Source organism: Anomalospiza imberbis, chromosome 22, assembly GCF_031753505.1.
Source record: "Anomalospiza imberbis isolate Cuckoo-Finch-1a 21T00152 chromosome 22, ASM3175350v1, whole genome shotgun sequence".
NCBI classification, from domain to species: Eukaryota; Metazoa; Chordata; class Aves; order Passeriformes; family Viduidae; genus Anomalospiza; species Anomalospiza imberbis.
This window is the reverse complement of record NC_089702.1, coordinates 2866208-2887680: the sequence shown is the minus strand read 5'-3', so window position 1 is coordinate 2887680 and position 21473 is coordinate 2866208. Positions and strand designations below refer to the sequence as shown.

General features: G+C 55.9%; 3 protein-coding genes across 3 annotated transcripts; 2 read left to right on the top strand and 1 right to left on the bottom strand.

Annotated features, from left to right (window-relative positions):
- Window positions 1-283: 283 nt before the first annotated feature.
- IFI35 (interferon induced protein 35) lies at window positions 284-3356 on the top strand. Its single transcript, XM_068211743.1, has 9 exons — window positions 284-424; window positions 500-574; window positions 854-1009; window positions 1337-1444; window positions 1709-1853; window positions 2072-2202; window positions 2366-2555; window positions 2825-2931; window positions 3053-3356. Exons 1-9 carry the CDS (start codon window positions 410-412, stop codon window positions 3242-3244), a joined length of 1119 nt encoding a protein of 372 aa, XP_068067844.1. The 5' UTR covers window positions 284-409; the 3' UTR covers window positions 3245-3356.
- A 176-nt stretch (window positions 3357-3532) lies between these two features.
- Window positions 3533-14750, top strand: LOC137486681 (uncharacterized). Its single transcript, XM_068212112.1, has 5 exons — window positions 3533-3818; window positions 5428-5531; window positions 6462-9320; window positions 9657-9865; window positions 10354-14750. The coding sequence occupies exons 1-5, from the start codon at window positions 3641-3643 to the stop codon at window positions 10421-10423; spliced, it is 3420 nt and encodes a 1139-aa protein (XP_068068213.1). The 5' UTR covers window positions 3533-3640; the 3' UTR covers window positions 10424-14750.
- Window positions 11311-19675, bottom strand: VAT1 (vesicle amine transport 1). The gene is made up of 6 exons (XM_068212113.1): window positions 19323-19675; window positions 18295-18502; window positions 17792-17962; window positions 17615-17704; window positions 16454-16695; window positions 11311-15456 (listed from the first exon to the last, which is right to left on the bottom strand). The coding sequence occupies exons 1-6, from the start codon at window positions 19647-19649 to the stop codon at window positions 15355-15357; spliced, it is 1140 nt and encodes a 379-aa protein (XP_068068214.1). The 5' UTR covers window positions 19650-19675; the 3' UTR covers window positions 11311-15354.
- Window positions 19676-21473: the final 1798 nt, after the last annotated feature.

Sequence of the window (21473 nt, the reverse complement as noted above, 5' to 3'; positions counted from 1 at the left end):
CGTTCGGAAGAGCTTATTTCTGTATTTAGTAGCTGGTCCGTTCGGAAGAGCTTATTTCTGTATTTAGTAGCTGGTCCGTTCGGAAGAGCTTATTTCTGTATTTAGTAGCTGGTCCGTTGCTGGCAGGCCAGGTGGGTGTTCACGGCAGGCGAGTTAGGCGTGGCGGGGATGGCGGAAGGGAGGGTGATGAGATATCGGACGGGTCTGGGCGGGCCCGGCCTTCCACCGCCCCCGGGCCGCGGTCGGGGCTGAGCTCGGACGGGCCGGGGCGGGGCGAGTTCGTGGAAACGAAAGCTAAAGGGAGAGCGGATACGGGCACCCCGGTAGCACGGTCCCGGCGGGCAGGGCAGGGCAGGACGCGGCTCCCCGCGGGCCCGGGGCTCCGGGCCGTGCTGCCAGCGCCGCGGGGATGGATTCGGCGGAGGTGAGGAAGAGCCGAGCCTCGGGGAGCGGCGGGCGGGGGGCGGCGCAGCGCGGCTGAGACCCCTCCTGTCTTTAGCAGTCCTTCGTCCGGCTGCAGGACGTCGGCTCGGAGAGCCCCGAGCAGCTCCGGCAGGAGATCGAGCGGTGCAAGGTGGGTCTGGCTGCGCCCGAGAGGGGTTGGCCGGCCGCATCCCAACTGTCCGGGCTCCCCCCGGTCGGCCCTGGCCGGGAGCTCGAGTGTCTTCTCTAGGACTACGAGCCAGAGGCGGCAGAGAGGAGTAATCCCATGGAGAGGAGTAATCCCATGGAGAGGAGAACCTGTTCTAGGGTCCAGGCTCATTCCCACAGGCACAGCCTGTGCCGGCTTGGGTGGCTGGCGGGGGTGATGCGATGTCATCAGGGTCTTGCTGTTTGATGGTGCTTCTCACAGGAGCTTTACAGTGTTCTGGAGCAAGACCATGCAAAGCTACAAATGGCCAAGGAAGCTGCACAGCAAAGGGCACAAGAGCTGAATAAAGAAGGAGAACTTCATAAAAATTTTGAGCAACAACTGTCTTTAAATGGAGATGAAGAAAGAGCCCACCAGGTCAGTATTCAGTGGATGTCTTAGGTTTGGAAGAGTGGCAGGGGCTGCATGATGCAGGTCACTGCTCTGAGATCACTTGCTTGAGATCCAGTGGAGATTTCATAGGAAACATAAGGCCTGTGCCGAGACGTGAGACAGTGCTGCAGCGAGGGGAGGCTGTCCTCAAAGGAGAGGAATCGGGGCAGAGCTGCAGGCAGTCAAGAACCAGAGGATGGGCTGGAGCTGTGTGCCCAAAAACAGTGCTGTGCTCAGAACAGAAGTGTACTGCAGCCCCTTCTCTCCTGGTGTTCCCTACTTCCCACTCTTTCCTTCTTTCCTTCCCGCCAGATTTTTGCAATAAAGGAGGAGAACAACAGACTGAGGCAGGAGAAGGAGGTTCTGAAAAACAAACTGGAAGAACTGAAGAAGAGGGCCCTCTGGAATGATCCTGTGATGGTAACAGAGTGTGTGTGGGCACTTGGGTCTGCTGGCAAGGGCACAAGCCTGGCTGGAGAAGCTGCAGGTGAATGCAGCTGGGCACTGTGTGATGACTGGGGCAGCTCCTCTGCCAGGGCCAGGAGCTCTGCTTGTGGCTTTGGGATTTCAGGCACAGCTAGGAGAGACTGCTGAGGTTCTCCAGCTGTTAATTTGAGCCATGAGTTTATTTCTAGTCCGTGGATTGGCAGGGACATGCCCTGTGCAGGGTCTGGTCTCCTCCAGGTGCTGTCTGCCTTGCCGGAAAAGAAGATGATCTTTAAGGGACTCACAGCAAACAAGGAGGACATGAACAAGCTGATGCTCACCCCCTTGATCCACTACCCTGTGCCAGGGGGCTCAGCTCTCATCACCTTTGAGGAGGCAGAGGGTAAGTGTGAGAAGAGCACTGCTCCAGCCAGGTGTCCTCGATCATTTTGGGGCCTGTCCTGTATCCCCTCCCTGTGCCAGAGTTTGGCACTGCCCCTGTCCCTGCCTTGTGTGGGGCTGTGCCACCTCCCCGACACCTTTGCTGTGCCGTGTCCCCTTCTGGAAAGCGCTGGGAGCGGGCAGTCACTCCCCCGTGCTGGGGGCTCTCCCTGCCCGCAGTGGCCCAGAGGATCATAGAGACGAGGGAGCACACGGTGGAGCTGAGCTGTGGGGAGCTGGAGGAGCTCGACCAGTGCAGAGTGCGAGTGCAGGCAGTGCCAGTGGACATCCTGCTGCCATCTGTCCTGGAGGTAGGGCCCGCGGGTCCCCATGCCATGGGGCTGCCCTGGACACGCTGCTTCCCCCGTCTGAGCCTGCCTCGACCAGGGCATTGCTACCAGCCACACCCAGCACTGCTCCCCTGAGCTCTGGGGCCAGTCCTGCCCTGGCACTGACTGGCCGGTGCCACCACAGATCAGGCTGATTCAGAGCAGCAGGAGCATCCTTGTGTCTGATTTGCCCAGCCTGGACATCTCCAAGGAGGCACTGTTGGACAAGCTGGAGCTCTTCTTCAGCAAGACAAAGAATGGGGGCAGTGAGGTGGAGAGCAGGGAGTTCCTGGAGGACTCTCACCAGGTGGTGCTGACCTTCACACAGGATGGAGGTGCGGAGGGTGTGCTGAGCTTGGGTGGCTGGCAAGGGTGGAGCAGCCTGACCTGCTCTGGGGGGAAATGTGAGAGCAGATGAAGCTGTGTTTGAGGAAAGGGAAGGTAGAGTGAGCCTCAGGCTGTCCTGCCTCCCCCAAAGTGCTGGTGTGGGTGAGCTGAGTAGTGAGCTGGGCAGTGTCAGCCTTGGTGCCTATGCCAGGGACAGAACCTCCCCTGGAGCTTACCTGGGACCTGCGCAGCTCAGGGCGTTCCTCTCCATATACAGTGGCAGAGCCGCTAATCGAAAGAGGACATATCCAGGTGCCCATTGGGAAAGGGAAATACAAAATCAAAATATCACCATGCATGAGTGGAGACATCTCTAACCTGCAGGTAAGGGCATGAAGCCTGTGCAAGCAGCGCCTGCCAGCCTGGGTGGAGGCAGCACAGGTCGGGGGGCTCCTGAAGCCCCTCTCCCTGCGCTGCTCTGCACCTCGCCCCCTGCTCTGCCCAGCTGCAGCCCTCCCGCTGCCCCAGGAGCGTCCTGCTCCTGGGCATCCCCGATGTGCTCAGTGAGGAGTCCATGAGAGACGCCCTGGAGATCCACTTCCAGAAGGCCAGCCGCGGCGGCGGGGAGGTGGATGCCCTCGCCTACGTCCCAGCGGGGCGCACAGGGGTGGCCGTGTTCGTGGACGGCACGGGCTAGTCCTGGCCGGCTACGGGCTAGTCCTGGCCAGCCCCGCCAGCCCGAGGCTGAGGAGCTCCGTGCGCCCGTTGGCCCGCGGGCACGGGGGAAATTAAAGCGTCCGTTGGGAGCAGCCACCGTGTCTGTCGTGTTGGGGCCGGGGGGAGGCCGGGCCCTTCCCGGCCGCGCTCTGAGGGGCCGGGCCGGGCCGGGCCGCGCCGTCCCGCGGGCCCGGGGCGGGGCAGCCCCGCTTTCGCTTTCGTTTCCCCGCGGCGGCGGGGCCGGGGCGGCGGCCGGAGCGGAGCCGCGGTGGGAGCGGGCAGCGAGGGCCCGGTGCGGCGAGGCGCGGCAGCCGCCGCCGGGGCTCCCGGGAGGCCCTGCCGGTGTGGCGGGGCCCGGGCAGCCGCCCCCGCGGGCATGGCGGGCCGCACGGTGCGGGTGCAGGGCTTCCCCGCCGAGCTGCCTCCCGACAGGGCGGCCGACAAGCTGACCATTCACTTCCTGCGCTCCCGCAACGGCGGCGGGGACATTGCCAGCGTCCGGGTGCTGCCCGGCTCCCTGCCCTGCGCCCTCATCACCTTCGAGGCGCCGGAAGGTAACGCTCGGGGGCCTGGCCTGCCCCACCATGCCCAGCCCCCCTCTTCCCTGTCCCACCATGCCCAGCCCCCCTCTTCCCTGTCCCACCATGCCCAGCCCCCCTCTTCCCTGCCCCACCATGCCCAGCCCCCCTCTTCCCTGTCCCATCATCTCCAGCCCCCCTCTTCCCTGTCCCATCATCTCCAGCCCCCCTCTTCCCTGCCCCACCATCCCCAGCCCCCCTCTTCCCTGCCCCACCATCCCCAGTCCCCCTCTTCCCTGTCCCACCATGCCCAGCCCCCCTCTTCCCTATCCCATCATCTCCAGCCCCCCTCTTCCCTGTCCCACCATGCCCAGCCCCCCTCTTCCCTATCCCATCATCTCCAGCCCCCCTCTTCCCTGTCCCACCATGCCCAGCCCCCCTCTTCCCTATCCCATCATCTCCAGCCCCCCTCTTCCCTGTCCCACCATGCCCAGCCCCCCTCTTCCCTGTCCCACCATCTCCAGCCCCCCTCTTCCCTGTCCCACCATCTCCAGCCCCCCTCTTCCCTGTCCCATCATCTCCAGCCCCCCTCTTCCCTGTCCCACCATCTCCAGCCCCCCTCTTCCCTGTCCCACCATCTCCAGCCCCCCTCTTCCCTGTCCCATCATCTCCAGCCCCCCTCTTCCCTGTCCCACCATGCCCAGCCCCCCTCTTCCCTGTCCCACCATCCCCAGCCCCCCTCTTCCCTGTCCCATCATCTCCAGCCCCCCTCTTCCCTGTCCCACCATGCCCAGCCCCCCTCTTCCCTGTCCCATCATCTCCAGCCCCCCTCTTCCCTGTCCCACCATCTCCAGCCCCCCTCTTCCCTGTCCCATCATCTCCAGCCCCCCTCTTCCCTGTCCTACCATCCCCAGTCCCCCTCTTCCCTGTCCCACCATGCCCAGCCCCCCTCTTCCCTGTCCCACCATGCCCAGCCCCCCTCTTCCCTGTCCCACCATCTCCAGCCCCCCTCTTCCCTGTCCCACCATCTCCAGCCCCCCTCTTCCCTGTCCCACCATGCCCAGCCCCCCTCTTCCCTGTCCCATCATCTCCAGCCCCCCTCTTCCCTGTCCCATCATCTCCAGCCCCCCTCTTCCCTGTCCTACCATCCCCAGTCCCCCTCTTCCCTGTCCCACCATCTCCAGCCCCCCTCTTCCCTGTCCCACCATCCCCAGCCCCCCTCTTCCCTGTCCCATCATCTCTAGCCCCCCTCTTCCCTGTCCCACCATGCCCAGCCCCCCTCTTCCCTGTCCCACCATCTCCAGCCCCCCTCTTCCCTGTCCCATCATCTCCAGCCCCCCTCTTCCCTGTCCCACCATCTCCAGCCCCCCTCTTCCCTGTCCCACCATCCCCAGCCCCCCTCTTCCCTGTCCCACCATGCCCAGTCCCATTCTTCCCTGTCCCACCATGCCCAGCCCCCCTCTTCCCTGTCCCACCATCCCCAGTCCCACTATTACCTCTTCTTCTGTTCCCTGTCCCACCGTCCCCAACCCTGACATCGCCTTGCCCACCCTCCCCTGTCCCACCATCCTCTGTCCTGCTGTCCCCAGCCCCTCTGCTGTCCCTTGGCTGGGCTGACGCATGTCCGGGTGGCTTTTCCCACCAGTGGCCCAGAGGATCCTGAAGGTGAAAAACCACGTGCTGGCAATCGGAAAGACACGGTACCCGCTGGAGGTGACACCACACGCTGCAGAGCTGAGCCCCAATGAGGTACTGAGGGGACATGGCAGCCCCAGCTGCTCCCACACAGACTCTGTGCCTGGCAGACAGCTTGAGAAGGGGGACCTCACTCTCTCCTTTCATCTTAATTACACTTAAATCCATTTTCATTCATATTCAAATGAAGATTTTTTTTTTTTTTTTGGTGCTAATAGCACAGGGACAGGCAGGCAGGCTGTGCAGCTCAGTCATCTGGCATTTGTGCCTGTCAAATGGAGGGTAGTCAGGCTGGAAGAGAACAGGCACTTTTCCCCAGTCCATCTGGTGCCACACGGGGGATCCTGTTAATGCCTCTGCCGTGTCATCAGCTGGACTTAACAGTGTATTGTTCCTCTTTCCTTCTCAGGAAAGCTTAGCATACAGACATGCTGGTGTCCAGGGAGCACTGGAGAGTTCTTGCCTCTTCCTCCAGTCTCAAGAGACCGTGGCTGTAGCCATGTGTCGTGTTTTTATGTCTGAGCCCCAAAAACAAGGGCATGGGAATTAGCCTGGCCTTGCAGACCTTTTTGCAAGCCTGTGGTGCCAAAACTGCTTGAAGATCTGGAGCTGAAGGTCTGCAAAGGCAAGAGAGCAGCTGCATTTCAGATGCAGAAACAATAGTAAATTTCTTGGGTTTGGGCTTTTTGAAGAGCTCCCAGTGTGTAGAAATGTGGCCCTATCTCTGTGCAATTTCACCCTTTGATTCCTTGTTTGCAGAAGGCTTTTGACAAGTGCACAAGGTCAAGGAGTTGCTTAGTCCAGGTCTTTTGGTCCTGTCTGTGTCAGGGTCCATCTCTCTTGAAAGCAGGATGCTGAGGGACAGAGGTGGAAGAGTGTGTCATCTCTTCTGTCACAGTGATGCAGGGGCCGCTTGCATTCTGTGCCTTTGAAAGGGGTTGGTTTTGGTCCTTGCTCTCTCACTCTCTTGCTATCTACTTGCAGATCTTCATACATGTGAACATGACAATTGACTATGGCAAGCTGCCCACGGGCAAAACCCTCCTGAAGGACTTGCACAAAGACTACAGCAATATACAGTTCAGCTTCGACTCACAGAATATGCAGTGCATAGTCCAGGGACCATTCACTGAGCTGCAGACCTTCAGCAGAGACCTGCTGCGCAGCCTGAACCTCAAGAGAGATGCCACTGGCCAGATCCTCCTGCCAGCTTCCAGCTGTGAGGCCGAAGAGATGGGAAAGCATGATCACCAGCAAGTGCCTGACTCCACTGAGTCAGCACAAGAGACAGCAAAGCTGCCAGATTGTGACCAGGTGCATGAAATGGCAGCTAAAGCCCCATCACCTCCGAGCCCAGTGGGTGGGAAAGCTGTGGAACTTTCGGGGAAGCTGGAGGACTTTTCCCTAGCAATGGACTTGGACATTTACTTGTACATGCTGAGGTTCTGTGCTGCTGAGTACCAGGGTGTGCTGCACCAACATCACGTGGATGTGGTGGATATCAGTGGCGATGGCATTGCTGTATTGTACCTCCACCCATCTGGAGGTGTGTGTGGGGACACGGATGCCTTGCGACAGGCCCACCTGGCCCTGCAGCAGCTCTACCAGCAGCTGGAGGTGAGCCTGCGCAAGGAGAAGATTGCTAAGGAAAGGCTGGGAATGGACAGCCAGGCACTCAGGGCTCTGACAGGTGAGCTGCAGAAGCTGTATCCCCAGCTGCTCTGCCACGAGGATGTGAAGCAGCTTTATCTTGTTGGAAATCTTGTTGATGTGTCCAAGGCCAAGCAGTTCCTTGAGGATTCTGTCACCAGGAGAGGTGCTGCACACACGGTTGACATGCGGAGCAGCTCCCAGCCCTCTGGCACCACAGAGGCTGCACTAGACCTGGCCAAAGCTCCTGTGCGTACTTCAGCCACAAGGCTTAGCCCAAGCAGACCGGAGCTGAAAGGTGAGTTCAAGCTAGCTGCCAGCTTCAGCACCCTGAAAGCTGACAGGTCTCAGGCTGGCCAGGGCCTCCTGATGAATCAGGACTCTCCACCAGTAGGACAGGTGCAGCTTTCTGGGAAGCATTCATCAGAGATAGATGCTCCTGGTCAGAGTGACCCAAGGGCAGTGACCCAGCAGTATCGGTCTCCCACCCCTATGACAGATAAAGTTCTGGGGTCAGCAGCAGAGCCTCAGCAGAACGACCGCACAGAAAGGGGCCAAGTGGAAGGAGGTGCCGGACTCACAGGAGAAAAGGTGCTGTTGCCCTTTGCAGGCAAAGAAAACAGCACTTTTCAGCATCCTGAGTACTCTAAAGGCTCAGGTCCCGTTGGGTATGACTCCCTTGCTGGCATCAACAGCAACTGTGATGTGACATGGACCTCTTTTGTTTTAGGCTGCAAGCCCTCTGCATCCAGCCCTGTGCTGCGACGGTCCAACAGCTTCTCCCTACCAAGGTCAAAGGAAAGCAACAACTCTGGAGACATCAGCAGCAGGTTGAGTGAGGAGATGAGCCTGGACACTCTGCAGTGGTTTTACCTGAAGGATGTCTGCCATGCCACTATTGATGAGCTGTGCAGGGCTGGAGGGGTGCACATCTCGGAGCGCCACGCTGGGGACTGCACAGTGCTGACGCTGCAGGCAGAAGACAGGAGAAGGCTGCTCCAGGCTAAATGGAAGGTGGAAGATCTTGTGCAGAAGTGCCCTGACTTGGTGTGTCAGAGTGTAAGCTACTCAGAGCTTGCTGTCAGTGGTCCAGATGACAGTGACCTGAATGAACTGTGCAGCCTCTTGCGAGGAAAATCCTTCCAGGTTGGACTCAGCAAAGACAAGTACAAGCTCTATTTTGTCTGCCCCAAGGAGATGCTTCCAGGAGTGGCTGAGGCCTTCCACATGTTTTCTTCTAGGAGGCTCTGTGCCATGAAATCTTCATCCATGTCTCCTGGACCAGAGAGTACAGGGAAATCAAGTGTTATCCAGCCAAGCAGAAACCAGGACCCAGTGCTGGATGCAGCCCTTCCTGGCAGCCTGAATTCCTTACAGCACCTGAACATCATGGATAAAGTAGACTCTAAATATGTGCTCAGGGTTTCCTGGTTGCCAGAGGCTGAGGAAAAGAGGTCCCCCAGTCCTTGGGGGGCTTGGAGGCAGGAGGAGGCCAGGGGCTATATTGATTCTGGGTCTGGGAGAGGAGGAAGCAGCCTTGGTACATGGGATAAGCCAAGTCCTCCTGGCCTGAGGGAGTTCCAGGAACAGCGGAAGATAAAACTGTCTCTGGGGGAGCCTGACAGCACCCGGCTAAAACAACTCTTGCCAGACAGATTCCAGTTTGCAAGAGACAAGAGCAGAGGAGGCCACGATGAAGCAATGGGACAGCAGCACTGTCCAGTCCCTGCAGCTGACGAAGCTCCTCACTCTCTGCCCACCTGGCTATCCAGGCCCGTGGCTGCTGAGCCACCCCCAACTGTGGCCCAACAGGCACCTGCAGCAGAGCCCACAGATCAGGGAAGGGCCCAGCTCCCAGGGGGCAGGAGCAATGAGCAGGAGGAGCCTGACCTCCCATCACAGCAGAGAAGAGACCCCAGCCGTGGACAGGAAAGCAGCACGATCCCTCTGGAGCAGTGTGATGCTTGCCAGGGCTCAGATGTGACCTGCCAGGGCTCCTGTGGTCACGCCTTGTGCAGGACATGTTTTGCAGCGGACAGCATGCAGCCAGCTTGCTGTGGATCCTCCTCAGCTACCCCAAGCTGCAATATCCTGGGGACACTGAAGATCTCCTACCTGTCTCAGAGCCTGCCTGGATACTATCAGGACCCAACACTTCAGCTTGCTTACAGCATCCCTGATGGTGTGCAGGGGGTAGGTACCACCACAGAGCTTTCCCATCCCACTGCAGCCCACACGGGGAGATATCTGTCAGGATGGTTGGGGGGGAAAGAGCAGCCACAGCTCCTTGCCCCACAGGCAAAGCAGCAGAGATACTAACCTATGAAAGGCAAAAATCTCCACAGCAGGTTTTGGAGCAGCTTCCTGCTTCTCAAGAGCATGTGTGACCTCTGGTCTTGGTTGACAGTGACTATCAGCCCATGGGGATCATGGTCATCAGTGTAGTTTTCAAGCTAGACAAACCTTAGAAATCCCCTCAGAGGCAAAGCACTCCAGCCATTGTTTAAAATGTCTTATTCCTGTTCTAAGGTTGGGCACCCTCACCCAGGACACCCTTACAAAGGGGGGAATTTTTGTGCCTTCCTCCCTGATAACAAGGAAGGGCGGAAGACAGCAAAGCTGCTGAAGAAAGCATTTGAATGTGGGCTGACATTCCAGATCAAGTCCTGCAATGGAGAAGAAAGAGTAACATGGGGCCTTATCCCCCACAAAACCTCCTGGGATGGAGGCAAAGCCAGGTATAGCCCAGCTTATTCTAAGCTTCTGGGTATGGTTGTGGGTTTTTTAGCAGTGGGAGGAGGAGAACCATGAGCTCCAGCTCAACAAATCCTGGCAGGGATGGGTCTTCCACCCTCCCACAGTGGCAGAGTTGGTGCTTCCCTTTGCTTCAGCTTGTAGGGCAGCTATGGCATGGCAGACCAGCCCTGGCACTCTCTAGCTGGAGCAAAATCCCTTGCCCATCCCACATCCGTAAGTGGTGTGGAAACCTGTAATTCCCCATGGGCAAGAACTGCGGGCCCTGTTCACTTAGAGCCTTTCCCATGCCAGTGCTGGGTATGAGCCAGTGCTGGGTATGAGCTGTGCCTGCAGGCAAGCAGGACATCCCCAGGAGCAGGACTTCCCCTCTCAGCCCCTGCTGAAAGGGTGGGACAAAAAGAAAAAGCTGCTTCCCACTGTGGTTTTGGCACATCAGCAGGATTTACAGTGCTTCCTCTCTATCCCACAGGAACGGCTACCCGGATGCCCAGTACCTCCGTGAGGTTGGCACAGTTCTCGATAAACTGAGCCTTGTGTGATTCTCCCACAGCCACAGCCTGTGGCTTCCCTTTGCCTTCTTTTCCTGCTGAGAAAACTGCAGCTTAACAGAGACAGCTCAGGAAAAAGCAGGTGTTTGTCAAAGGAGCTCCTGCTTTCCCCAGATGTAGCCAGAACTCTGCACATTAGCAAAGAGCAGCACCTCCGTCCCTGCCCCGTGCAGGCCTCAGCATGGATCAGTGCTTCCCAGAAACTCCAGCTCCTCTTGGATGCATGTCCTGAAATCAGAGCTGATTGCAGGCTGAGCCCCCTTTGGCTTTCAGTAGCAGACACAAACCTGGGCAGGAGCCTGCACCTAGTCCAGCCCCAGCTTCTGGAAGTCTCTTCCACCTCCTGCCACTACAGAGAGGTTCCAGCTCAGCTGCTGCCAGAGCTGGGGTTGGAGATGAACTGTCTTTACTGACAGCTCTTCACACTGACAGCCCCATGCTCCAGCCCCTCCCCAGCACCTGCTCTGAGGCCAGCAGGTGACCTGGTGCTCTCTTGAGGAGAGCATGAACAGCTTTCAGCACCCACAGCAGTTGCCTCCCAGGGACAGTCTCTATGCTGACAAATAAACAGGATTTATTCTCATGTTTGGTGGTGGCTGCTCATGCCTTGTCTTACCTCAGCCCAGGCACCCACTTCAGTCCCACCTGGCTACTGCCACACCCAGATATGAAGTGCAGAGCCCAGCTAAAGGCTTCACAAACAAAAACCCCCATGGCTGCCCTCCAGGACGAGTGTCAGGAACAACACTCAAGCCAGCAATTAACAGTTGTCACTGAGAGCAGAGACATCTCCTCCTGCTGAGAGCATTACACTTTGTCAACTGAATCTGCTGCGGGCAGAGGGATCATGACAACAGAAACCTGAGCAGCATACTGTGGAAGGTTTTGTTATGCTTTTAATTAACATTTGAAACACATAAGGCATATGGTAACATTTGACAGAGGAGCAGTACACATTGTAGTCATGTAAACAGCAGTGGCACAGTTGTCTTCTGTCCAACTTGGTTACACGCACAAAGCGAAATATGTTTTTTAAACAAAAGATTTGCTATGTGTCTGTAGGACGAGCATCACTCATATCACAAATCTGCAAATCAGCACACTTCAGACAATACAGACCAGACCATATGCTGTAAGAGGCTCACTCAGAGTCTAACACATTTCACATCATGCTCATGTATTACTTGCCAATAACACTTTGCCATCACGAGGGCTCAGCACACCAGAGACTTCAGGCAACCCGAGTGGTTTAACACTTATGATAGCAGCTGTCAGCAGGCCAGGATCCTGCACCAGCTGAAGCCTCACACACACAGTGCTTCTTACTTCTCCCTGGCCAATCAATTCTAGTTTAATACGGGTGTCTGAAACAAAGCATAGAGCTGAACTCCTTCCCAGAACACTTGGCAGGGGCCACACTCCTCTGTGCAAGCAGAGGCCACCTCTGCTCCCTTCCCCTCCTGCAGTCAGCTTGCAACACAAGTGAGCTTCAGAGAGTCAAAAAATGTGGCAACTGCTGCCTGGTGATAGCAAAGGAGTTGCACTTTGTCCAAGACCAGCAGCACCAGGCTGGGAGGCCACTACAGCAATGACGGGAGAGGCACTGGCACCGAGCCCCCAGCAGCAGGCAGGGCCCTGGGTGCCTCCTCCACTCATCAGCTCCTTACATTTCCACTTGGACTCCTCATGGCACAACCTTTGAGTCAAGACAATCAGTAAAATAAACATTAAATTGCACTTCTGGAATGGCACACATGATTGAGTACAGGAATCTCCCAGTTCCTCAGTAGCACAACTTTGCCCTAAACAAGCAACATTGAATGGAATGATTTTTATCCTAGGGTTTTGTTTTGGTTTTTTTGCTTTGGTCCTTAGTATACAAGCCGGCTGGTTAACTGGATTAAGACACTTGAAGTTGTTTTACATAGGTTCTATACTTACTGGCCCATAAAAAAAGAAAAGTAAAAAAAACAAAACACAACCAACCACACCCTCCTAGAGCAGAACTTTGAGCAGGGGCGGAGGATTGCAAGGTTACATTTAATCGTGATCTTCCTGTAGAAAACACTGTTGCTACCAAGAGACACAAAATAGTCAGCGCTGACCTCGAACAGGCAGTAACTGCTTGGCGTTCCTGCCTTGATAAGGACTTCAGGAATTTCTACATAGAAGACACGTGAGAAGACAAAAAGAGCCAGGATTGTTTCTAAAGAGCCAAGGCTGGAGCAGCTGATAAATCCTCGCTCTGGAGCCAAACAGCTGCCCTGGGAAAGACAAGGGCTTTACAACAGGTCTTATGGACTGGGGGGGTACAGAACCACCAGGTCAGCCCCAGAAAGGCTGGAACACCTGGGGAGAGAATAGCTAATTCATGGAAAGTCCAACAACATCACCAGAGTTCACAAAACAGAGCTAATAAGAGTCAAAACAGTGTTTTGGCAATACTTTGAAAGGCCAGAATGGAAAAGGCCCCAGTGACTTCCTAGTCATGTAGCAGAAGGCACCGAGATGCTGTTTCCTGTGGCACGCAGGAGGCAGCAGGGCAGAGGGGTCTGATGGGGAGCTGTGAGAGCCCTGCCACACTGCCTGACCCAAGGCCATCCATGTAAGGCACTGAGCACGAGACTGGCTCAGGATAAAGCAGGGAGAGAGAGGATGTTACTGTGAAACACACCATTACAGCTTTCCCTTTTACAATCATGCAGAGCCAGAAGATGTGCAGGGTTGTGTGCCTTTTGAGCATGCTGCCCTGGCATCAAGGTGAAGTCCAGTTTCTCAGAGGAACAGTTCCAGACTTTCCATTTCAGCAATTTAGACAGTCCTTCTGTTTTCACGCCTGGTAAAGCAGCATTAGACACTGTTGGATTCAATCTAAATTAGCACAACAGGGTAGGTTGAAAGAAGCAGCAAGATTTTGGATTTGGAAAGGTAAAAAGTTGTGCTTGAGAGTTCCATCAGCCTGTGTTTATGAAGTTCAAGAGATGAACTGACAAGGATCTGTGAGAGGACTCTAGCACTCCTCTGAGGTTGTAGGGAACAGGATTGTTGCAATGTTTAAAGTTAGCCAGGGCAAGACCCCCGGAAGCTGTGCCAGTGCATTTCTAAAGAACTCTGGACGGAGCCCAAGCACCTGAACCACAAGCTGCACTGGCAGTCAGGAGTCCCACTGGAGCAGGCTAAGGGAGAAGCCAGAGAGGAACTCCAGCCCTGTGTGGCATGGGCTCTCTTGGGTGGTGATGGGGCTGCGTGCCCGGCCCTGTGCCCAGCAGGTACCTGCCCTCCTTGGGCCCTGGGCCCTCCCTGTGGGCTAGTTAAGCAGGATTCTAGTCTCAAGGTTTTGCTTGTGAAACACAAGTTCTTCCATGACAGGCAGCTCTTCTTAGTGCCCTTGAGTTTACCATTTCCAATCCAAAATGAAGCCCAAAAGCCCACCACACCTACAATCCATGCCAAGTAGGCACCGACAGCACCAGAGTTACCCAGTGCTGCAGGCAGGGTCCAGTGGGAAAGACAGCATCACCCAGGGCTCAAGGTGCTCACAGAGCTGGACTTGGGTCTCTACACACAGCTCTGTTTCCAAATGCACACAAGGAAGGAAAAGCAGAAGAGGAAACAGTTCTGGTATAGGGAGGAGCATCCCAGGCAGCTCCTAAACCCCCAGCGCTGGAGCCCCAGGACAGAGTCAGGGGAAGAAGAGTCAAGCCCTGCTGCAGCAAATGAGCTAGGACACAATGGGAACCTGCTCAGAATGTGCATGTCAGGAGGCTTGACACACAGCTGGGCTGTTTACCATCTAACTGCTACCCTGGCAACAGCTTTACTAACCACTGTGCCACAGCCAGAGCCAGCCCAGGCTACTGGGCAGCCAGCCCACAGGAGTGGCTCTTGAAAGTGACTTCCCAAACTGCAACACCTCCTCAGTACACAGGGCACTGCACAAAGCATTAATAGGGGATTATTCTGTTTCCATCTCAGTGAAGTCCAATTCAATACTGCAGCCCTTGGAAATACAAAGACAAGGGTGAAGCCCTAACAATACCAACTTGGAGCCCAACATAATAAAGCACAGAGCCAACATCAATTGTTCCAGTCGTTTGAGACACAGTCGAGTCCTTACGGGCTCTAAGAATCAGACACTGCTCAGATCTCTCTATACAATTTGGAAATAGAAAATGGACAGCATCAGGTTATCTAATTGAAACTTTTCTTCTGTAGTCAGACATAGCCCAGCCCAGCCTGTCAGGGTATTTACAGACTGCACGGAGAAGTGACTGCAAATGAAGTAAGATCTGCCATAGACTCCAAATTGCCAGGATGGTCAAGGCAAAAACAGCGTGAGCTGTTACTATCTGGCTGTGTTAATTGTCTACAAAAAGCAGAAGGAATAGAGCTGGGTTAGTGTGAACAGAAGAGAAACCTCTGCTTGAATTAAACTAGGCCAGCTGTGGTTTTCCTTTGGCTGTGGAGGAAACATCCTACATTTGGCCAATCCTCTGCTGAACAGGCTTCCCAAAGCTGACAGTGCAAATGCTTCAGCGGGGCTCAGTTTCTGCAGAGGCACTTGGCAGTTGTTACAGTACATGGTGCCGTGACTTTACAGTGACAGGCTGTGCAGTTGTTAGTCACCAACTGCTTGGGAAGCTTCAGCCTCACTGCCAGAGAAAAAGAAGGTTAGTCTGGAAATTCAGTGGAGAAACAAGTGGTTAGAAAACAGGATGAAATAAACAGGCTTCAAAAGAGAGAGCAGCAGGTATATCTGGCAAAGGGTCAGTCACAACAAGAGCATGCAAACCTCTTCTGAATGATAACCATGATGTTCTTGTACTGGTGAAAGATGGAAGATACTGATCTGTCCATTTCCAGGTCCCAAAGAGATCAGGGAGTTAAACCATGAATTCATCATCTGCATACATCTCTTCTCCTTAGTTCTCTGCTTTTTTAGATTCTTCCTTGGGTGCTTCAGGAACCAGGATGACTTTTCCAACATTCTTCTTTTCTTGCATCTGCTTCATAGCCTCTGCCACCTGGAAGCAAAAGGAGTCTGGTAAGACTCCCACGCACTGCAGAGGGTATCCATGCCCTTCCTGGGCCCCTCAGCACCCACAGACCAGTCTGATAACTGGGAGGCAGCTTTCCTGCCAGTTCAAGCAAGTCCCAAGCATTCAGGTGCCTCTGCACAGGTGTGTTTTGGACAGACCTGGGCAACTACCCCAAAAGGCCTGTAGGAAACTATCCTCAGGAATTCACACGGCCCAACCTTAACACACACAAGGAGGCTCTGCTCACACAAATGTGGAAGTGCAGTGTGTGCCACCACAGCTTCCTCTCCAAAGGGAGGAATCCAGCCACCTGCCAGCAGGACAAAGCCTCCACCAGCTACACAAAATAATATATCCACAGAATTGTATCATGATTATTTTTAAGCAGCTGGGCCAGGCCTGGAATCAAAGCTTTCCTTAAGCCTTTGCATCAGACTAGTTCTCAGGTATAAACACTGAATATCATCACTAAGTTCTTTGCTCCCCTGCAGCAGGTCCTGCCCAGCACAGGATTCCCAAGGGAAGAGCCTGACTCTGCCTGGACACATCAATGCAATAACCCAGAGCAGAGCTGCTGGAAAACCTGCTGCTCCCTTCTAATATCCTCATTCTGCTTCACTGCCTGGGCTCTTTTGCACTCTTGGAAGGGCAGCAACAACCTCCCCATCTGTCTGCTTAATTACAGGGTACAGACCACTCAGGGCATGCTGCAGTCTGATGTATAACCCAGCCTCCCCCGGCTGCTGCTGCCCATGAAGCACAGCTGAGCACCTGCCCTGCTCCACAGGGACACTGTCTGGCATTGCCCAGCCCTGTGCATTGGAGCACAATAGCCCAGCCACTTTACTCAGCCTTAATATTTTAAAAGGAATAAGGCACTGAATGTCTGAGAACAGATGGTTATTAGACATTTTCAACAGTTCAGGCCCCATGGACAAGGTGCTCACTCTGTACCACTGCCTGTATGTTAGCCCAGACTCACCTGATCAAAGGGCCACACAGAGTCTATTTTGGGCTTGATTTTGCCTTGACTGTACAGGTTAACCAGCTTGGCTACAACACTTCTGAGAAGCTCAACTTCTTCATCCATATATCCAAGATGGTAGCCACACACAGCCTTGTTCTGGTGTAGGAGCTGCAAGGCAGTGATGCTGAACTGGTTCCACCAGGTTTTAGCCATAGCCATGAGGTTCTTCTTCTGCCCAGTGAGCAGGTTTGCTACACCTGAAAAGAAGGCAAGCCACAGGTAAGCTGGAACACAACACAAGAGGCAATGGGCATGCCATGGAACAGCTCAGACCAGGCACAGGGGAACAGCCACTGAGCACAGCGAGGGACAGAGCTGAGAACTGACCACAGCAGAACCTGCCCAGTCGACCTTCAATGGAAACAGGCACCTGCATCAGCCTAAAGATACACAGAATCTGGATTATCAGCACTCATGTGACAAAAATGCAGAACAACTACTCTCTTTGGCCCTCCTTAGGCAGCAGCAGTGCAGCTAGACTGGAGGGCTGGCAGAGGTAAGAAAGGGTTACAAGTGACATCCAGCCAGGCTGCCAGGACAGCTTTCCCCTTCTCCTACAGCCCTGCTTCTCCAGGGGAATCACACGCTGCAGTGGCTGGGACAACCAAAGCAGCACACTGGTGCAAGTGTCTGGAATCCCACTGGGGGTTGTGTGAGGGCTTTGTCTGTGGGACAAAATCACAGTGTTCCAGGGCTGGGGAATGGAGAGATAAGTATTCAGTAGCCTCAAACCTCATCTCCCACACATCCTCTAAAAGAAAAGCAAGGCTGTGCATTAACTCAGCCTAGACAAAGCAGCTATGCCAGTATTCCTCCCTGAGGACATTCCAGCTTCCCCTGCAGGCACCAGCTTTTACTCCAAGAGAGATTTGACAATGGGAGGGAAGAGCCTTGCAGCCTGTGAACACAGCTCTGGGGACAAGACACAAATCTCACTCCCCCTCAGTGTCTCACCAAGCCAAAGCATCCTGGAGACCTTAATGAAATAACAGAGCTACAGCACAGGGTGCAGTGAGGAACAGTGATAGTTCCTGCACCCAGACCCGGAGCATTCCTGTGTGGATCCCATTCCACCATCACACAGTCCCTGGGTTTGGGCACCTTGCTCACACTCACCGTAAGTGATGAGTTTGCCCATCGGCTTCAAGAGGTTAAAAGCTTTGGACGTATCAGATCCTCCCAGAGGGTCCAGGACAATGTCAACACCTAGAGAGGGAATTGGAAGTAAACAGAGGTTTCTGTGTAATTGAAAGAAACACAAGACGGCTGCAGAAGTCCTCCACCACACCATACCTTTGGGAGAGATTTTCCGGACCTCCTCTGCGTAATCCATCGTTCGGTAGTCAATGGGGTGAGCAACCCCACTCTCCTTGAGTGACTCGTGCTTGGAGGCAGATGCTGTGCCAAAAATGGTGACATTTTCTACAGTCTTGCACAGCTGGATGGCAGCAGTTCCCACACCACCTGAAAATCAGCAGTAAGAAAGATTTAGAAGCAAACAGCCCCAGCAGTCAGAAAAACCTCTGAACAGGTAAATCATCCCGGCCTGTACCAATCACACAGCACAGCAGCCTGGGGAATAGAGGCTCTGCCTGGTGAGGTTGATGCCTGGGACACACTGGGAGAGACTGATCCCAGCTGCTGGGAAATGGGATCAGCATGAAGCCCGCATCTCAGCCAGGTGACATTTTGTCAGTCCAGCCCCATTCTGGTCACTTCCTCACCCATGTCACTCTTATTCAGAAGCTGCATGGTGAAACCAAGAGTCTCAGCATGGTCTGGCAAGAACTATTTACCTGCAGCCATGTGGATGAGGACACTCTGGTTGGGTCTCAGGTTTCCAAAGTCAAACAGAATCATGTAGGCAGTGATGTAGTTAACGAGAAGAGCAGCGGCTTCCTCGAAGCTCATCCCCTCAGGCATTGGGAAGGTGTGACTGGCCGGCACATTCACCACTTCTTGCCAGAGCCCTGACCTGGCCAAGACCATTACCTTATCGCCAACCTAAAATAAGAGGACAAGGTGGTCTGAAACAAGCCCCCAAGGCTAGCAGAAGCCATCAGACCCTTGCCCTTGGTATGTCAGAGCTAGTGCATATGCACTGTTCTCTGTGCAGAGGTCTGCAGGAGACCACAGCCCCATCGGAAGGCTGCAGCACAGCACCTCTCAGCACAGACCTGGGCACACACCAGGAACCTCACAGACCACAGGCACCCCGGGCTCTGGCTTTGTAGAGGTACCCAAACCCAAACTGTGGCTGCCCAAACCAACCACTGGATCCATGCTAGATCCCCAACGCCACAAGAGGGATGAGGACCATGTCCTGCCCTCCTTGCCCAAGCCGGGAGCAGAAGTCTAATCACCGAAAAATATTATTGCTGCTCCCTGTAAGGATCATCCTGCCAAGAGGCAGGAGCCTTTGGGAAACGTTTAGTAGCGTCAATCATGGAAAACGCACATCCAAAACTAAAATCTCCTGAATCTAAGGCACACGGCCGTCCCCAGCTCCTCCCCGAGGCTCCGGCCCGTCGGGCGGCAGCGCTCCCGTTCTCCCGGAGCAGCAGGGCCGGCCCGGGGATGCCTGCCCGCCCTGCCCCTTTGTCCACGGCCTTTGTCCGCCGCCGAATCCTCCGCGGGTGGGATCGGTCGGGTCCCCGGCAGGGGCTCAGCGCTGCCGAGCGGGAGTCCCGGCCCCGGGACGGCCGCAGCGCGCCGGGGAGCGGCCGGGGCCGCGGGCCGCGGGCAGCGGGCTCGGCCAGGGGTGGGGTGGGCCGGGGCCGCACCTGCGGGGCGGATCGGGGCCACCGGGCCGGGCCGCCCTCACCTGTCGGTCGCGGACGCCGTCGCCGAGGGCGCGGACGGTGCCGGCGCACTCCATGCCGGGGCAGACGGGCGGCGGCGGCAGCCGGTCGTACAGGCCCTGCCGTGCCATCAGGTCGGCGAAATTGAGGCCGCAGGCGCGGACGCTCACCGAGACCTCTCCGGGCCGCGGGTCAGCGCCGCGCCGCGCCTGCACCTTCACCTTGTCGTAGCCGCCGAACCCCGTCAGCACCAGCGCCCGGTGCTCCGCCGCCTCCCCGCCGCCCGCCGGCGGCTCGGGGCCGGGGACCGGCTCGGGGGCGGCGGAGGCCGGGGCCGGCTCGGCGGACATGGCGGTGCGGAGCGGCGAGAGCGGCTGCGGGCGCGGCGGCGGCGGCGGCGGGCGGGCAAGAGCCGGGGCGCGGCCGGGGGCGGAGCGGCTCGGGCGGGGCAGCGCGGAGCGGCGGCGGCGGGCGTGGCGGCGAGCCCGGCCAGCCCCCGGGCCCGCTCTCCCAGCCGTGCCCAGCCCCCGCCGCCACGGAGCATCTTCTCCTCCACGCTGCCTTTTTTCTCTTTTATATTCCTTTTTTTTTTTTTTTTTTTTTTTTTGGGCTAAACGATTTCTTTCGAACAAACTCGCTGCTTGCGTCCTTCCTGGGGACATGGTTGAAATGGCAGTTTTGCTGGAGCATCGTTTCTCTGAGTTTCTTCTACAATTTGTAGTGCGGAAATCCTGACACTTGAGAGTTTAGTGGCCATGGATCTGCGATGGCTGCGGGCCACAGGGAGGAGGCGCGGGCTACACAGAGGTCGGAGGGAGGAACAGAGTTCTAGTCCTGCAAGTAAAGACAAATAAATTAGGCAGCGGCTGCGGACAGATCGCTGGATCCAGCCTCTCTTTCTGCCAGCAGACATCAGCCTCCTCCGTGAGCTCACTGCTCGGGTCCCCGTTCAGCTGCCAGACATCACACTGGGAATGTGTGAACACTCCCATACCCATCGGGAATGCCGATTCGGTGCCATTTTGTGTGTGCAGAGCATAACAGAATTCACACCTCACTCGCCTGGTCTTGGTGAGCCCATCCCTAACAACCCACAGCCACTGCAGGTGACTGCTCAAGCGAGCCCCCGAAACAGAAAAGTACCCATGCCCAAAAAGAAAACACGAACCACCTAGAGGACAATCAGTGTGCTGGGAAATTTCTTTGTCATTCCCAAGCCAAGCGAAACCCAGCACGGTGCCTGCACAGGGCAGGGCACTGCCAGCCCTGTGACAGCTCTGGCTGGCCCATGGATCAGCAAATCCGGACATCTCCAGGGCTTTGCTGGCTGCAGGAGGCCCAGCGTGGCCTGCTGAGCTGGGCTGCAGGAGCTCTGCGTGGCTGGGGCCGTGTCCTGCAGGGCCATACTCCGGGCTGGGCTGCCCTGACCCTGGCAGTGTCTGGGTCTGCTCAGGAAGAGGAGCACAAAGACAGGAAAGGAGGCAGGAGAACAGAGCCTGGGGCAGGCTGCACAAGATGTGTGGCAGATTTATGGGTGTTGGGGTGGCTGCAGTGGGAGCAAGGAGGAAACTCCTGTCCAAGATCACAGTACAGCTTCACCCTTTGTTCGCCGTTGGTCAGCTCTGAGAAATACAGATGTGCCTTGCTGATGTGTGGGCATGTCCCACACCCCAGATTAGAAAGAAGCAGTCAAAACAATCCTCTATCTTCTACTGCTCTTCCTAGGAGCTTTCCTAGCCTTCCTCCTTTCAGTGATTTATATTCACAGCTGTCAGGGCTCTTGTGGTGGATGAAACCAAAGGTGGGTGCTGGCCCAAAGGCAGCCTCTGTCGACCCCAGAGTTCGGGGGGTGATCCCCAGAGACTGAGTGGTCAGTGAAGGCAGTGGATTTGGGAAGCCAGGTTCCTCTTCTGTGAGACTGCTCCAGCTGTGTGAAGCTCTGGAGGAGATTGGACAGGACAGGCACATTTCTGCACAGTGGCAGGTCCCTGTGGTAGGGCAGGACCTTCTTTCTGCCTTGGTTTCTCTTGTGTTTCTGAGTCAGATTTTCCTTATCAGCTCAGTCAGTAACATTGTCCCTGTAAATCCTACCCACGTCACTTTGTGTCCTGCTGGGGGGGATTTCTCACTGTATTGAAGCAGCAGGGTTAAGGTCAGTCCCGGCTCGCTGCTGC

Excerpts from the sequence above, each read along its gene's own strand:
- LOC137486681 (XM_068212112.1), top strand. The coding sequence starts at position 3,641 with ATGGCGGGCCGCACGGTGCGGGTGCAGGGCTTCCCCGCCGAGCTGCCT. Across the intron at positions 3,819-5,427 it reads CACCTTCGAGGCGCCGGAAG|TGGCCCAGAGGATCCTGAAG; the intron begins GTAACGCTCGGG and ends TTTTCCCACCAG. Across the intron at positions 9,866-10,353 it reads TGGGATGGAGGCAAAGCCAG|GAACGGCTACCCGGATGCCC; the intron begins GTATAGCCCAGC and ends TCTATCCCACAG.
- VAT1 (XM_068212113.1), bottom strand. The coding sequence starts at position 19,649 with ATGTCCGCCGAGCCGGCCCCGGCCTCCGCCGCCCCCGAGCCGGTCCCC. Across the intron at positions 18,503-19,322 it reads ACGGCGTCCGCGACCGACAG|GTTGGCGATAAGGTAATGGT; the intron begins GTGAGGGCGGCC and ends CTCTTATTTTAG. Across the intron at positions 16,696-17,614 it reads GGGCAAACTCATCACTTACG|GTGTAGCAAACCTGCTCACT; the intron begins GTGAGTGTGAGC and ends CCTTCTTTTCAG.
- IFI35 (XM_068211743.1), top strand. Across the intron at positions 575-853 it reads AGGAGATCGAGCGGTGCAAG|GAGCTTTACAGTGTTCTGGA; the intron begins GTGGGTCTGGCT and ends TGCTTCTCACAG. Across the intron at positions 2,932-3,052 it reads GAGACATCTCTAACCTGCAG|CTGCAGCCCTCCCGCTGCCC; the intron begins GTAAGGGCATGA and ends TGCTCTGCCCAG.